The 16,434-nt window shown below is 40.2% G+C and overlaps 1 protein-coding gene across 3 annotated transcripts; it reads left to right on the top strand.

The window, feature by feature from the left end:
* The first annotated feature begins 464 nt into the window (after positions 1-464).
* On the top strand, positions 465-14,615 carry LOC109525033 (phosphatidylinositol transfer protein beta isoform). Of its 3 annotated transcripts, XM_019885259.1 has the most exons (12): positions 465-572; positions 2,249-2,279; positions 3,638-3,783; positions 4,031-4,122; positions 4,266-4,273; positions 4,374-4,448; positions 4,521-4,604; positions 6,933-7,010; positions 9,249-9,359; positions 9,613-9,735; positions 10,796-10,850; positions 12,101-14,615. In XM_019885259.1, exons 1-11 carry the CDS (start codon positions 553-555, stop codon positions 10,841-10,843), a joined length of 816 nt encoding a protein of 271 aa, XP_019740818.1. In that variant the 5' UTR covers positions 465-552; the 3' UTR covers positions 10,844-10,850; positions 12,101-14,615. The 3 variants fall into 3 exon arrangements, with proteins under 3 accessions (XP_019740818.1, XP_019740817.1, XP_019740819.1); XM_019885258.1 differs by lacking the exon at positions 10,796-10,850 and having other exon boundaries at positions 12,103-14,615; XM_019885260.1 differs by lacking the exons at positions 9,249-9,359; positions 10,796-10,850 and having other exon boundaries at positions 12,103-14,615.
* The last annotated feature ends 1,819 nt before the right edge of the window (positions 14,616-16,434 follow it).

Genomic DNA, 16,434 nt, shown 5'->3' with positions numbered 1-16,434 from the left:
CTCGTCATTTACCACATCTCCTCAGTAGGATTATTTAATAATCATTCATTCAATTGGGCAACATATGTTATTTGTTGTGCGTATTCATGAATTTAGCCCTGTTACCCCCAGCGGTAACTAAGTACGAAGACTCTGTTACTGTACTTAAGTAGATTTTTTTTCAGGTATCTGTACTTGATTATTTCCTTTTTTTTGGTTTCCCCTCACTAAAGGACATAAATCATTTTAACTTTACCAGAATCTGTTTTTAACACAAATGCCTGTGCTTTAGAATTGTAGAAACTACTGAGGGAGCTTTTGACCCCTTTGTTTTTTTGGCCATAAAATGAAATCCAACTGTTAAATGTTTACCAAAAAGTGGCCTTTTCAGCAACGTGAGAGTGATTTGAGGTTTCACTGGCTAACGCATATGATGAGTACCAGCGTCCGGCCAATCACCTAACGCAAAGGGCGGGGCTAAGTATCGTTTTTTTTCCCCACACAGCTGATGACGTCAACGGCAATCAGCGGTCGAGACAGTGGTACGACGTATTGGTCTGCGAGCTTGAAACGATGGTCCTCATCAAGGAGTAGTAAGTGTCATACTGTTGCTAAGTCTTTCTTTTCAGACTTCTTTTACAACTAGATACGGTTTAATAAGAGGTTTAGATCGGGTGTGGCAGGGGTTCGCGGACTGGATACTAGCGACTAGGAAACTTTTCATCATCACTGCGACTGACATTCACACGAGGGAAGGGTGGTGGCATTGCCCAACAACTACTTTGTGGCCTACCGGCGTCGACAGCTGCTGCTATCTTACTGTTTGCCACATATACGTAAAGTAACTTAATTATTAACAGCCCAGTTAATGGCTGCCGTGTGGTTTTTTTGTAAAAAGAGTGTTGCTTCTCTTTCGTTAAGTAGTTGAACTTGACGTAAACAGTATATTAGCTTAAAAAAAGCTAACAGAGATAATATTTAGTAATGAGGGTGGACGATCGACCGAGGCTTTTGAAGTTATCTCAATTTAAGTAAGACTTGATACGATGACAGTGCTACCTTTTCAGAAATATATTTCCATACACCCCTGGGAACTCGTGTGTGCCCATGTTGTGTTAACTAAACCCTACCGTGTCCTGTATTTAGCTAGCTTTACTACTTCGATTAGTGTTAAAACCGTTAGCAAATAGCCCCGAGCCTTAAAGCTGGAGTAAACGATGCCTGTACGAACATCAAGCCCAAGGAACTCAACAATCTCAAATCATACCTTTTAATTTATAATGCTTTCAGAAGACTATTTGGTTGTCGATAAGTAGGACTAAGCACTTCCGCTGCCCAAGCAGATGTCAGTTAAACACTGAATGCTTTCCTACAGATTCGCACATTTGTCACGTTGTGCTCCATAGTCCTAGCATAACTCTGTTACACACTCTTATTTTGAACGAATTTTGAAGAGTCACGTTGACATTTTTTGTTCCAAATTTCGAATGCAACACATGATACAGCCTGTTAACACCCTGCATTTTTTGCAGTTTACTATATTTGCAACGCCGAATGTCTAAATAATCAAATGAGAATTTCTGACAACAGCTTAAATTCTCCAAAATAAGGAATCATATCAGGCATATGCCTTGTGCAATAAATAACCACTTGCATTCGATGAAATCGAATGTATTTCTAAAAAATATATTTGCAGGGAGCCATTACATGTCCGTTGGATGAATGGCAATGGTTATAAATGAAAATTAAACAATCCAATGAGAAAACTTGATTATAACCAAACACACTGCAGTGGTTATAACTCCCATAAATCAGTCATACCAGCAAATATTTTTGAACATCTTCCTTGAAAGCTCAACTTTAAATCTAATTTGAAAGGGCACTGAAAAAAGAAATTTGTAAGAAAGTCAAATAAGAATTAAAAATAAAACACTAAAAACAAACACTGGCTTTTTCTTGTGCGTTTTTGGCCTTTTAGGGGCAGTGTGGTGCCGTGCATGGATGAAGTGCACGACAGAAGTCTATTAATATAATTTGTTTTTGTGGATGGGTTTCCACATTGTTTGCGTGTGAATATTTGTTATTTGAAGGAATATCACCCCGAAGTCCATGCTAAGGTCCCGTTAGCATGTCAATCCAGAGTCCGTTGGTTCTAAGTCTGTTCAATTGAGGTTATGCTCTGTAAAACGTTTTTCATTCATTTAAATTGATGTAGTACTTGCATTGCGTTTCACCTCCTGATACTCATCTCTCTCTGTGTCTTTGTTAGCCGTGTGGTTTTACCCTGTAGTGTTGAGGAGGTGAGTAATATTTTTCCTATTATGGAATTGGCAAAAGTATCTTGTGATGTTCAAATGTGTGTATTCCTTTTAATTTTGGACTGGCCCAGTGACCTAAACATACATCTGAACTATTTCTCTTAAAATGGTTTGTTTTCCCAAACAGTGAAAGTAAACGTATACATATCAGAACAGAATTATCTTTGTCATTTCTAATGTGCCCCTACATTCGCTATTGAAAATGGAACCACCTTCTTTTTTTCCAAAATATTTTCTCACAAGAAATATGGTACATAGCAATAATTTCCATGGTCAAACTTTCCCCCGTATTAGTTCTAATTGACTCATGATTGTTGGACATTCATTCATTCATCCATCCATTATTCAAGCCGCTTATCCTCATGAGGGTCCAATTTTTATACCATATCAACATACGTTAAAACCTGTTAAAACTAAGAAATAAAAGCAAAACCCTCTTGTAACTTTGACAAAGACATGAAAGGAACGTTAGCTGCATCGCAGAAACATCTTAAAAACTCTCTTCATGTATCTGTAAAAAGAAGTTGACCGCAAAAGATAAATGGAAATGTAATTCCACCTCGCCTTGGTCAGCAAGTGATGTACATGTTCGCAATGGGGAAAATATCGGGATATAGCAGAAGTTTTACTGCTGTAAAATGTGAGTCTGCTAACTTTGACTACTTTGCTTTCCACTGGATAACTGTAAACAACGCACACAAGTTATATCTTATTCAGCTCATGATTTAGGGCAGCGGTCCCCAACCTTTTTTGCCTCACGGACCGGTTTAATGACAGACAATATTTTCAGCGACTGTCCTTTAAAGCCGGATAAGTACAACAATATAATATGATCTGCATGAAAACTGTGGTCTTTTCGTAACATAATAATAAACACGAATCATAACACCAGGAACGTTCGACCTGGCCGCAACACTCTCTGCTCGCTATGGTAACATTTAAACGTGTCTTCAAAATAAGATACACCGCAAATAAAAAGTGCATGAAAAATACGATTCACCATCGCCGCATATAATGCAGAGCGGGTTTGGTGTGTGGGAATCTACGTTGAAATAAATCTGTATCTTAAGTAAATTTGAAAAATTATTGAACTAGGTTTGCATTTTGCCATAATCCACAGAGAAGCTTCATGATGGTGCATACATACACTTTGTTATCCTGAAAGAGTGTTGCATGCGCAGAGTCAGTCTTTAGAGTTCTCATGAAGTGTGATGACAACCTATGTGAAGTCATCCCTGGATTCATCTTTTTGAAAATAACGTTTGCAAAGAGTTCCATCCAAATGCTTGCGACTTCACATGTGTTTGGATTGTGGAAATAATGTCATATTTGCATTGCAGTACCAAGTTGGGCAGTTGTTTTCTGTGGCTGAAGCAAGTAAAAATGAAACCGGCGGTGGTGAAGGGATTGAAGTACTCAAAAATGAACCCTATGAGGAACATGGAGAGAAAGGACAGTATACTCACAAAATCTACCGCCTGAAGAGGTTTGTCAAACTTAATATTGGATTGTTGTGCTCCATTTTACAGTAATTGCAGTATCTGGCCAGCTGATGGCAGCATTGTATAACGTTTTAGGGACACACAAGTGCTATTGAATGAGAAAACTTATGTACTTGATTGTTAGTGTACATATAGGTACTGTTGTTTACAGTATGTAAACCATTATTTTAAACGTTATCTTTTCCTTTCACCATATCCATCTATTGCCCCTTCTTCCACACCAATCCACAGTAAAGTTCCAGCATTCATTCAGCTCTTGGCACCAGAAAGTGCCTTTGTTTTTCATGAAAAAGCCTGGAACGCCTACCCCTACTGCAGAACTGGTGAGTCGTGTCTTCCAGTGGTTGTTGGCCCTTTCCGCTATGCCTCCTACTATTTTCTGACTGATTGTCTGAATTTTTCTTTGTTGCTAATGTCATGTTTCTTCCCCCCCGACCACCCTGCCCCTTTACCGCGACTTGGTCAGAAGTGACGGTAGGTCTCCTATGATGGCTGAATGTTTGGTGGTTTTTGTAGAATGATGCATTATAGTTAATACTACACTGCTCCGTATCCATTTTTGCATTCCCTGTAGAATGAGTATATGAAAGATAATTTTTTGATCAAGATTGAGACGTGGCATAAACCGGATCTTGGAACACAAGAAAATGTGAGGAAATTACACCAAAGGAATTTATAGCATTGTTGTATGCCTCAATTTATTTGAATGTTTTTGCTTTAGGTGCACAAACTAGATCGTTCAACTTGGCAACAAGTCGCTGTTGTGCCCATTGACATTGCTGACAGAAGTCAAGTTTCAGCTTCTGTAAGTAAAAATTAATACCATAAAAGCACTGTTTAGTACCTTCTTGTGGACACGCTTGGTTATTACATGGCCACCAATTTCTTTGGAACGATTTATCTCATGCCAATGGACTCTTTGCTCATAATCTCTCTTGTTGCTGAAATTGCTTCAGTCTTTTCCAATTTTGCTAAATTATTATTCTAAATGCCGTTATGCACATTTAACCAGAAGAACGTTCAAGGTATTGTTTGCTGTTATATTGCACAAAACTGAGGATGGGTCAAACCGAATTCTGCGAAACAGATATGAAGTTGCAGCATCTATGTGCCAAGAGACCATTAATTTTCAAACCAAAAATGAAGAAAAAAAAATTGTTTTTAGAAAATGCATAGTGGAAGTCATTATGCATATTATATTTTGTTTTACTCAGCTCTGCTAGAAGCTTTTCTCACCACTCAACACCAATCCATGAAGATATTTTAACAATGGAACCAATCTGATTCAAATAAGACTTTATTAACTTAGGACGGCACAGGGATTGACATGCATGCCTCACAGTTGAGAGGTTCTGGTTTGAAATCTTGGCTCACGCCTCCATGGGCTCCCCATGCTAGCATCGGTTGTGTGGGAGTTAACCGAAGAATCTAAGAATATATATATATATATATATATATGTGTGTGTTGTTACCCCAAAGATGGCGAACAGTGTAGAGCAGGGGTGTCAAACTCACTTTTGTCGCGGGCCACATTGTAGTTATGATTTCCCTTGGAGGGCCGTTATGACTGTGAATTCTGTGAAAGCACATAAATGTTGAACCACCTCCACATATTACATAAACAGCGAGCAACAAATAGATGGATAACTAGTTTTGACATCAGAAGCCAAGAATAATGCATTGTTTAAACATTGTAATGATTACATTATATCTGAAAATTTAAACATTTGGTTCAGACTTCATGGAACTTGACATGCTTGAATTGTTTGCTCGGGTCACATAAAATAGTGTGGCCCCCGGGCCTTGACTTTGACACCTGTGGTATAGAAGATGGATGGAAGGTCCTTATATTGACAATATTTTTCTATGATTGCCTCACGTCAGGAAAATAAAAATCTGAAGATTTTAGGTGTCTACATATTATTGCTGTTATTTAACATCACATTGCCTCATTTCTGCGTGTGTGTGTGTGTGCGTGTGCGTGCGCGTGCGTGTGCGTGTGTGTGTGCGCGCGCGCACATGTGCGTGTGCATGCACATAAATGTCTGTTTGCCCTGGGAAGTTAACGAGGCGGACATGTTTGTCTTTCTGGAGGAGTGTGTTGTGTCTAAGGGCCCTATCAATCCTCAGCCTCGGGCATGGCTGCAGGCCCTGGGACATACCGCCTACACCGATGAGTTTGTTAGTGTAATTACAGCTCACAGTTCTTCGTATGGCAGCATTCGACAAACGCACACGATGCACACAGGTCACACTCACACACTCTGGTTTAGTGGTGGAGTTTCTCCCTTTTTGTCTGCCACGGCACATTGATTCACAGACCTCATTAGTGCTGCACACTGCATTGTTATGGGGATCGAGCTCCCAGCATTAAAACAGTCAAATTAACGTGTGCGTATTTCCCACTGAGTTTTGCACCCTCCTGTTGACTGATCGCCCTGAAAAATAGCTTTTAGCTGCTGGCACATCATGATTTATTTAAAATTGCTGGGTCCCCGAGCAGTTGATAAGTTGAAATCCTTACATTATATTCAGTATGTTTTTTCTTTTTGCTCATCCTGTAAGTTTAACCTCACTTCTTATTACAGCTGCAATAATTCCATCAGCAAATTAGATCATGTCACCAATGATACAAAATGGGTTTTGGCGAAAACATCAGCCCGATACCAGCCTTATTTCAGTGTATCGGCTACTCATGATGGCAGCCGATACCAGTCACTGCTACTAAGGAGCGCACTTGTGGCCTTTTTACTATCAGGAATTAAAATGGCATGCGTGGCCGACAGATCATTTTTCTGAGTGATTTATATACCCTGTAAGATGCAATTACTGTAAGTGTATGTATGTTCATATGGTTTATATTAATGCATACATTTCATTATTCGTGTGTTGCTACCAAAATGTATTTGCCAACTCATTTTCTGAATAGCTGACGGTGCTTTTCTCTTTTGATTTCCATCCATGTCCATCCTCTCATATGCCCGCTAAGGTGAAATTTCTAAGCGTATGTGATGTTGTAAGGTTTAGAGTCATGCTTGGGGTGCATTATACTATACTGTACTGTACTATGCTATATTACACTATTAAACAAGATGTGCTGTTTATCATATTGTGTCAGTTGTTGTCACCATAGGACTACAAGCAGGATGAGGACCCCGCCAAGTTCAAGTCAATTAAGACGGGAAGAGGACCACTTGGGCCTCTTTGGAAGGTATTTCTCGAGCATTCCACTTGGCTTTGTAGTTCATCCCAAGGGTATTGGATGGGTTTGAGTTTGGGCCTCTGTGGAAGTTCTTCCATACCAAACTTACCCAAGCATGCCTTTATGGACCTTGCTTGATTTCCCTCTTCATTTTTTTGTATATTTTCCTCACTTTCATGTTTAAGATCATCAAACAAATGTAAATATCAGACAGACAACCAACCCCAAGTGTATTGGTTCAAGGCTACGATGTGTCTTTGTTTTGTTAGTTATGTCATTGTTGTACAAACCCAATTCCGATGAAGTTGTGATCAACAGAAAACCTGTACAATGATTTACAAATCATTTTCAACTTATATTTACTTGAATACAATACAAAAACAAGATATTTAATGTTCAAAATGACAAAATGTAAATATTTTCAGCAAATAATCATTAACTTAGAATTTTATGGCTGCAACGTCTTCCATTTCTTTTTTGGCTTCCATTTCTTCTTAATATATATTATAATAATATTAATAAAATTAAACAAGTGGGGAAACTATGCAAAAAGAAATGAAAATCTGAGAAGAGGACAAATACTTTTTTCACCACAGAGTAATTATATGCAATCAATTGGGTAATAGTTGGGTAAAAAAGTCAAAACATCCATGAATAAATCAATCTTGATCAAGAAGACTGAGCAGCTTTTGTTTTAAAAGACTTAAAAATATAGGCTCTAAGTAATTAAGTAAAATTGTAGCACACTTTATTGGCCTGATAAGCTGTTTTGCACCCAAGAACTAGTGTCTGTCTGTATTTATCAGGACAACATTGAGCAGGAGTGGGGCTGTAAGAATGCGAGGCTGATGAAGATAAATCACCACTTTCTCTATTCTAATTGCCTCTAATAGAAATTTCAAGTTGCCAGGGCAGATAATGGCTTTCTTCTCTCAGCTCTGTCCTCTCGCTCAGTTTGTCTGCCACGAGAGAGAGATGATCATGACTGATAGTCATCTGTGCAAAAACTTTGACTGGAGGATTGTTACTCCCCTCTGAATCCTTAAGTTCTGCTGTTACCTGCAGCCTCCCAAGAGTCCTTTTTTAATTTATTTTTTAAAAATAAACAGCTTTATAATTTCTGCCCTGCTCCCGCTCCCTCAGTCTTTAAACATAGGAAACCTTCCTTTGCCACCAGAAATTCTGCAGAACACAGGCTGGCAAACGACTTTAAAACTGTGAATAAAGAAACACAACTTTTCATTTGTGTTTTTAATTAGATCGTTTTCCCAGCCACAGTGGACACTGAAAGAGTCTGAAAAGAATACTGTGACAACAGAGGGACAATTTTCTGCAAGGCTCACGGAGCAATAAAACTCTTGTCTATCTCTGCATGCACACATGCTTGCATATCACTTCCCTTTGTATTTCTCAAAACTTCCTCTCCTTTGAGTGGGGCACAGAGAGGGGGAGAAGAAATGTCACCCTAAGTGTTTTGATGTAGAATGCGTTTCATGTGAAGTTCTCCTTTTGCCATGACAACTTTTCTAAACCCACTGCAAATTTAGAAATGTTTCTCATTTCACTTCTCTCGCTTTTCTCCATGATGGCAGCATCAAACAGCAGCGGGATGGGGGTGACTGAGGCAGGTCTGTGGCATTTTCTCCTGGAATAGTGAGCCAGAATGAAGTGATTAATTAAACAGGTGTTCTCTGAGGCTTCTCTGGGAGTGTTCTCGGGGCGAGCAAGTCCTCGGTGTTAATAATGTAACCGGCTTTGCGCCGCCCTTATCGCATCTCCGCTTCCGTTTTATCTGCCTTCCCTGGCCACAAAGGCATGTCTGTCGGGAACGGTGTCGCTGTCGGGGCGGAGGCAGAGAACTGGTCCCTTTATCCACTTTGGTCTGCTGCCGCCTCCCCCCTTTTCCCTTCTTTTCTTCTCTTCAGAGGACAGCACGGAGTGCAGAATGGATTCAGAAAGTGCGTTATACATTAAGGCACTTTCATCTGTGCGTGGCACATCTTCATATTGATAATTATTTCACTAAGCTCCACGCACAGAGCTTTATGTATTAATGACTTTTTTTATTAGTTTTAAACGCTGCCAAGATTGGTCCTAAATGTTATTCTCTCGGCTGTCTTTATGATCATTTTCTTATATACAACTTATGGTTACATTATTTATCCTGTTGGGCCCCTCAAGATGGATGGGTGGATGGATTGAATTAGTTCTTGAGGTTTTTTTTGGTTTTGTTTTTTCTCTCACTAGAAGGAGCTGGGTGCCAAGACTGACTGCCCTAGAATGTGTGCCTATAAACTGGTCACAGTTAAGTTTAAATGGTTTGGCCTGCAGACTAAAGTCGAGAATTTTATCCATGAGGTTAGTGTGACCATTGTGCACAATTGACACTCAATACATTCCTGACGTTTTGACATGAATTCAGACTCTGTTGATTACTGTGGAGATTTTGTAAAATTAAAACATTTTGATGGATGTGCCCTATATTTACTTTGATTTTTGTTTAAGTCTCTAATTTGAAAGATTGCCTGGATTTCTTTGAAATGCAGTGTCTATAAATTTTAAAAACCGAAACATATCTGCCAGCCCTAACTTGCCCAATACCCTCTTTCAGCAAGAAAAGAGGATCTTCACCAACTTTCACCGCCAACTTTTCTGCTGGATTGACAAATGGGTGGAGCTAACAATGGATGACATTCGACGGATGGAGGCAGAGACTCAGAAGGAGCTGGATGAGGCGAGTGCACAGAGCATGTTAAACTTAAAGATGAGGGTGGACAAGTAGTATTCATATGTAAAAAAAAAAAAAAAAAAAAAATCGGTTAACTCAGTTTTATGTACTTCCAGCGCTGCCCTATAACCTGTTTTCACGTGTGTAGCCAAACTTAGAGAAAGTCACATGCGCCAAGATGGACAAAGATCCCCAAAAGTCCAAATAGCGGTCCACTGCAGTGGTCACTGAAGTGTTATGTGTTCTACGTGAGCTAAAGTACACCAGATGTTATTCCGTTCGATTGGATTTGAGAGTAAACTTGAACTTGAAGCTTTTTTTTGGTTAAATTGTTCACAATTTGCCAAACTGCTGCTTATTGGCAAGTGTGTCCAGTTCACTGCCAAACTGCTCGTATCTCATGTCTGATTTCACAAGTCAAAGCACAAAAATAAATAAATAAATCGGTCCAGCAGCAGCTCGTATCTTGCAGAAACTCAGCCAGGTCACTTGTTTCTCAAAGCAGTACTGTACCAGTCTGCAGGCCATTTGGTACACAAAGACTGAGCAAAAAATATATTTTATTGAGTGTCAGAGTCTGCAGAAAGAGTTGTTTTTTAAAAATCAGGTGCATCCTTTCACCTTATTGCTCCATCAAAACGCCCATCTCATGCACAAGGGTGTATGCGGAAAAAGCAAGCCCAAAAGCTGACAAAAACAAGCCTTAGACTTTGTGGAAAGAAAAGCGATTGCCCCAAGTTGGCAGCAGCTCATTGAAGATAAACAAACATGGGGTTCCTACTAATTACAAAGCTAAATTCAATAAAATAGTGATTTGTATTTTTAATCATTTGTTTTTCTTGTTTCTACACCAGTCCGTCAAAGTATTTCTTTACCTCAAACCCGTTCGCTATGTGAAAAGGGTTGGGGACAGCTGAGTTAAAGCAGTCGCTTGATTCAATAATAATAATTCATAATCCACTTCATTTGCCTGACACTTGACAAACTCGACATTTTAATATACTTTGGCATATCCAGGCTGCCTTACAGGTTTTCCCAATTTACTCTACTTTTCATTACGGTCTAGATGCGCAAGCAGGGAGCAGTGTGTGGCACAAAGGCTGCAGAGCAGTAGCCAGGCCAGTCACACATACAGTATTTACCTCTGGGTTCACGGTTGCTGCATTCACTCTTTTGGGTGTTGTCAAATGATGTTTTGTTCACTCTAGTGGTGTTTATGTCTGCATGTGTGTTCCTCCTCCGGATGGGTTTATATATCTGCGCATTTTTTTTACCTCCACAAACACATGCGCATATACTGTATTGTAAGCAGTCGCTTTGTTGAGCATGAGTTACGAACAGAACCCTCGATCGTGGCACCCATGATCCACAGCAAAAATGCAAAGTCAGAGAAGGTGTTTTATTTCTGTAATTCCCATTCTCTGTGAAACCTTACCCACTGATTTTTCCCTTGGGACTCCTGTAAATATCTGAGAGCTTTTGGCCATACAAGGAGAAAATGGAAGAATCCAGGCTTAGGCTATACAGTACTGGCATGGCCTAAGAGGGACAGGCTCAAACATCCCCTCCTATCTACCAGCATGTGTTTTATATTTTCTCTTTGGGTCAGTAAACATTGGTTACGGTTGCTGGACAGGATGATACTTGCGTGTGATGCTAGCCCATGGACTCCGCAACATACAATGTCTTGATTGCAAAAGGTGAAGGACAACCTTAGGTCTGAACGGATGGTGCCTCCTGAACAAAACAGTCATTTGGTGCACACTGGAAATGGTTCTGTCAGAGTAGAGGAAGGAGACGGTCAAGAAGGAAGTGCCAAAGAAGCGGTTACCTTCAAAATGGCTCCTCTTCCTTCATTAACATACAAATGGAATTCTGCCTTTGAGAAGGAGTCTCTGTGTTGATTGAGTGAATGTGCACGGGGTGGGGTGGCTGAAGCAGGAGAGTAATCCTGATGTTGTTTCATCTCGTCTGTCCAGTCCTCAGTTTAGAGCAACAGTTGATTTGAACTGTTTTTTTTAATGTCTTCAGCTATCAGATTCGAACACTAATTGGCTTCCTAATGCGATCAGCCTGTGGGTGGGAGAATCTGAATATTTCCTTTGATTTTTTTTTTTCCCTAACCTACCTCATAAACAAGCTATGGATTGTTTTTTTTTTTGTTTGTTTTTTTTTTATGACTGGCCTTTTTTGTGGCTAGTGTAGAATGGAAAAAATTACAACTGAAGTTGTGGCTTATTGGAAAAAGTTCCACCTGAAACAAATTCATCAATTTATTTGAAGTTGCTCATATCCACTTACGTATACGCCCTCCATTTGAACATCCATTCCTTAACAATCTCTCTCTCTCTCTCTCTCTCTCTACCCCCATAGCTCCGCAAAAAAGGTGAAGTAAGAGGAACAAGTGCTGCAGACAAATAATGCAGCAAAGGATCTCCAACTGCCAAAATAACAGCAGCAAAGTTGGCTGCTAACAGGGCTCCTTCTGTGGCACTTTTTACTTCTTGTGTTCAAACATTCAGGCTGTGGATGAGGTGGGGGGTGGGGGTCCTCATACAATCAATAATCATAAATCCACAAAGGAGTTGATTTCTAGCAACCAACACAATCTTCGCTGACTTCCTTTTGATTTTGCGGCCCTCTCGGTGAATATGAGAAAAAACATTTTTTGCTCAAGTTGTGTTCCACAGGAGCAAATTCACCCTCGTGAACTCGGATTGGCATGTGTTGGACCTAATCTTACCTGCTGTTTTGTTTTTAGCCCCAAAACCTCCCCAGATGATTTCCAGGTCTGTCTTTTTCACAATTTTAGCTGTACACACTGGTTCAGCGATTTGCATTCCTCAGTGTGTGTGTGTGTGTGTGTGTGCGTGCGTGTGCGTGTCATTTTTCTTTTCCTGTTCCTCCACAACCTCCATTAAGAGATTACTATCGCCCTTTGCACCTCCGCCCATTATAATCCTCCCATCAACAGCCCACCTAACCCAAAGCACTGCATCTCAACACTGACAATCATGCCTGTGCAGGTCTTCGCACTCACTCAACGCACGCACACACGCATGTGGACGCCACATCTACACTCATCGCAAACGGGCATGCACACCCTCACAGGTGCAAATGCCTTTGCAGTGACTGATCCCCTTAACGAACCTAGGCGGATCCATGCAGACTCGATCAGACAGGTGACGTTAATTTAGCGGATGTGTTTTTCCCCTTCATTCGCATGTCCAATAGGCTCCCTATTCTGAAGATACCAATTCATGAGTCACTTTGCATTTACTTGGTCTCCAAAAACAACCCCCGATGGTGCTAGTCCCCTCGAGCATGGCGCTGCTCAGCCCACCTTTAATTTGTCCGTCCCAGAAGCCCGCCTGCCTTGTTCTGCTGCTAGAGCTGACTGTGTTCGTCTCAGTCCTCACTGTGTTTACATGAGTGCTTCGCCAGTGCCCAGTTAAAATCAGCGCTCCCCACAGCTTGCCTTAACCTCTGAAGCTTTTGGGCCTAATCATACCTACTGTACCTCTGCAAGCAGCTGCTCGCTTTAGCTACCTCCTTTGTTTCTGGCTGACCATTTCACAGACACCTAAAGATCTCACTGAGCGGTGAATGTTTGCAAGTGTGTGCAAATGTTGTTATTTCGTCCAAGGCTGCAAACAAATTCGGCAATAATTATAATGCTCCCAATCAGTTGTTCTTGTTGCAAAGACATGTTGAACGTGTTCAAAATTTGATAGGGACAAGAAAACTGTTTTGGGAATTTCTGGCGAACATCTTTGCAACTCTTCGCAACTTTGAACAAACCATGACCAAAAAAACACTACGTGCGCACATACATGCAAACATTAGCCGCTCCTTGAGAATAGGGGCTGAAAGGTCAACGCTTGCTATTGCTGTAGCAGCTACTGTACTGTTTGAAGTCAGTGATTGCAGGGCTTTATTACTCTTATTTGTCAAATGTAATTTGGTTGAATGTGTGTTAATTTTCTGAATTTCCACTGTTTGTTGGACATGCCATATTCATGAGTCCTGAGTTTTTTTTTCAACTCCACCGTGTACTTTCCGTATGGCCCTTGTAATCATGTGTTTATGGCTCTTTTTTTTGAATCAATACTGGCCTAACATACACTTACAGATTGATTCCCCCGTGGAGTTTGTTTGTGCATTTGTAATTATAAAGACTAGAGACATTTGTATTGTATTCCAGAATTTTTTTGTTTCTCTTCTGATACTGAGGTCAGTCTGATCATTTCATATCCAAAGAAAGTCACTGCATTTGTTTACATTTATTCAGCAGTAATGAGCTGACAAAACAGGACAAGGAAGCAACGTTGAAAAATTGTATCCAAATGTATATTTTATATTTTGATGTTCCATGAACCACATCCTGTTACTGTGCTCTATGCTTTCAATGGAAATTGAGTATTACAATTTCAGGTTTGTGCAAAATGGTGTGTTGGAGAGCTTGCACCTTTTGAGGATTGTACATATGAGAGATGAGCTGTTGTTCTCATTCTAGCCAAATGTCTGAGAAGCCTTCCTGTCAACAATACATAAAGCATACATCTTTTTGTCGCTTCTGACTCCAGCTGAGAGTCTGACAGAAGACCCACTGGCTAAAATTATTCATTTGAGCTTAATGATCAGTCATAACACTGATAAAGGCAGGAAGTTTTTTTAGTGGAACAATTATACTGTCTGATCCTAAATTATAAAATCTGTAACTGTAAAAACAATCAGAACCGCTTGATTTCAGATGTTTTTGATCCAATTTTGATAATTGGTGAACATGGGATTCAATGTAGGTGTTGTGCCGTTTCTGCCTTTAAATCCTCAAGTGTTATATGAAATATGTGATCTGTATATCGAATAAATTTTGAGAAAAAAAAACTAAGTACACGAGTTTGTCATTCATTTATGCTGCCTGCCATTAATCTCATTTCTCCCCCTCATACAGTGCAGAAATAGCTTGGGCATCACATAGTCTTGTTTTTCAGCTCTTGTAGCACTTTTTTCATCACTTCCTCGTTGCCTTTTTTTTTTTGTTTGTTTGTTATTGGTACCAATAAAAACACTTCTGGAAATGTTTACGGATTTTAAAGATTGACCTAAACTTGAAATTGCCGCAGGTTTGAGTGGCAAAAAGTACGAGTTGCTTTTTAAATCCCAGGAAGGATTGCCTGTCTGCCAGCTGTGATATTGCCCTTTGTCATTGTTTAGAAGAACAGTCTTGTTCTTGTGAAAGGAAACCACTTATTGCTGACCTAGAACAAGCTAATAGTGTTGTTTCTAAAAGCGGAGATGGGCGCACTTGCCCACGCACCACCTGCTAAGTGGCATCTCACAATATTCTACTGTAGGCAATTATCCATCCGCCCGTGTGAAGCATATGAAGGAATATGGCACAAGTAAACCTGTCTTGTTTAAATAAATGGCAACAAACCATGAAGGATTCTTGCGAGCTAGAATGGCTAGTTGTGCGTTTGGAATGTGACCCTCCAGCACAAAACCGATGGGAAGTCGGAGCTCCAGCCCAAAAAGCTGTTTAACCTTCAAAAAAAGATAACTTCCCAGTTGGAATTTATGTGGAGTTCTTACCCTAAAGCCAAAAAAAAAAAAAAACTTTTGCTGAAAGGGTCTAGCGATATGTCCATGGCAAAAGTCAGAAACTAATCAGCTTTTGCTGAACAGAACAAGGAATACCACATGTCTGGTATCAACAAATTTAATTGAAGTATTTTGTTATTACATGCAGGAACAAAATCTCTGGTGGTGTTCAAAACATTCTTGTTTATTGTTGCTAGGCTAACTCTAAAAGGCCACTTGTGATTGGTCAGAATTAATTTGCACTTGCCCAGTTTAAAATTCATACAAGACATCCTGGGACAAATTGGATTCGTATATTCATTCATTCATTTTCCGAACCGCTTTATCCTCACTAGGGTCGCGGGGTGTGCTGGAGCCTATCCCAGCTGTCTTCGGGCAGTTGGCGGGGGACACCCTTGAACCGGTTGCCAGCCAATCGCAGGGCACACAGAAACAACCATTCGCGATCATACTCACACCTAGGGACAATTTGGAGTGTTCAATCAGCCTGCCATGCATGTTTTTGGAACGCCGGAGGAAACCCACGCAAGCACGGGGAGAACATGCAAACTCCACACAGGAGCTGGAATTGATCCCGGTACCTCTGCACTGTAAAGTCGACGTGCTAACCACTCGACTACCGGGCCACCCGCATTCATATATAAATTTATCAAATGAAAAAAAAAAAGCTCCTCTTAGGATATCTGTATGAAAATTTGAGATTTTAAAAGTGCCGTTAATGTCTTTTAGGGGCTAGTATTCTTTGCTAAGGACAGCATTTCAACAACATTGATCAAGATTTTTGATCAAGATTTTCACCTATTTGCAGGTACTTAATTCCTAATCTTTCAATTGACATATCTTCACCAAATGGTGCCCGATTTCCACATCGTAATTATGATTGGAAAGCATTTTTAACACTAGAGCGTAACATGTTTATGATGATCAACTGCATTGTTAGACCACGTGAATGCATATCCTGTTACATGAGTATTGGAGGAAGTGTCACAGTGAAGATTCCATTCACAGTTTAGCCATGTTGTTGCACATGAACTGCCTCTGGGACCACTTTTGCCAGGGTTTTGCAGGTTTTCCTTGGCAAGGAATTTTATTTTGGGTTTA

Source organism: Hippocampus comes, unplaced genomic scaffold, assembly GCF_001891065.2.
Source record: "Hippocampus comes isolate QL1 unplaced genomic scaffold, H_comes_QL1_v1.1 scaffold45, whole genome shotgun sequence".
NCBI lineage: Eukaryota > Metazoa > Chordata > Actinopteri > Syngnathiformes > Syngnathidae > Hippocampus > Hippocampus comes.
This window is presented reverse-complemented; position numbering and strand designations above follow the sequence as displayed.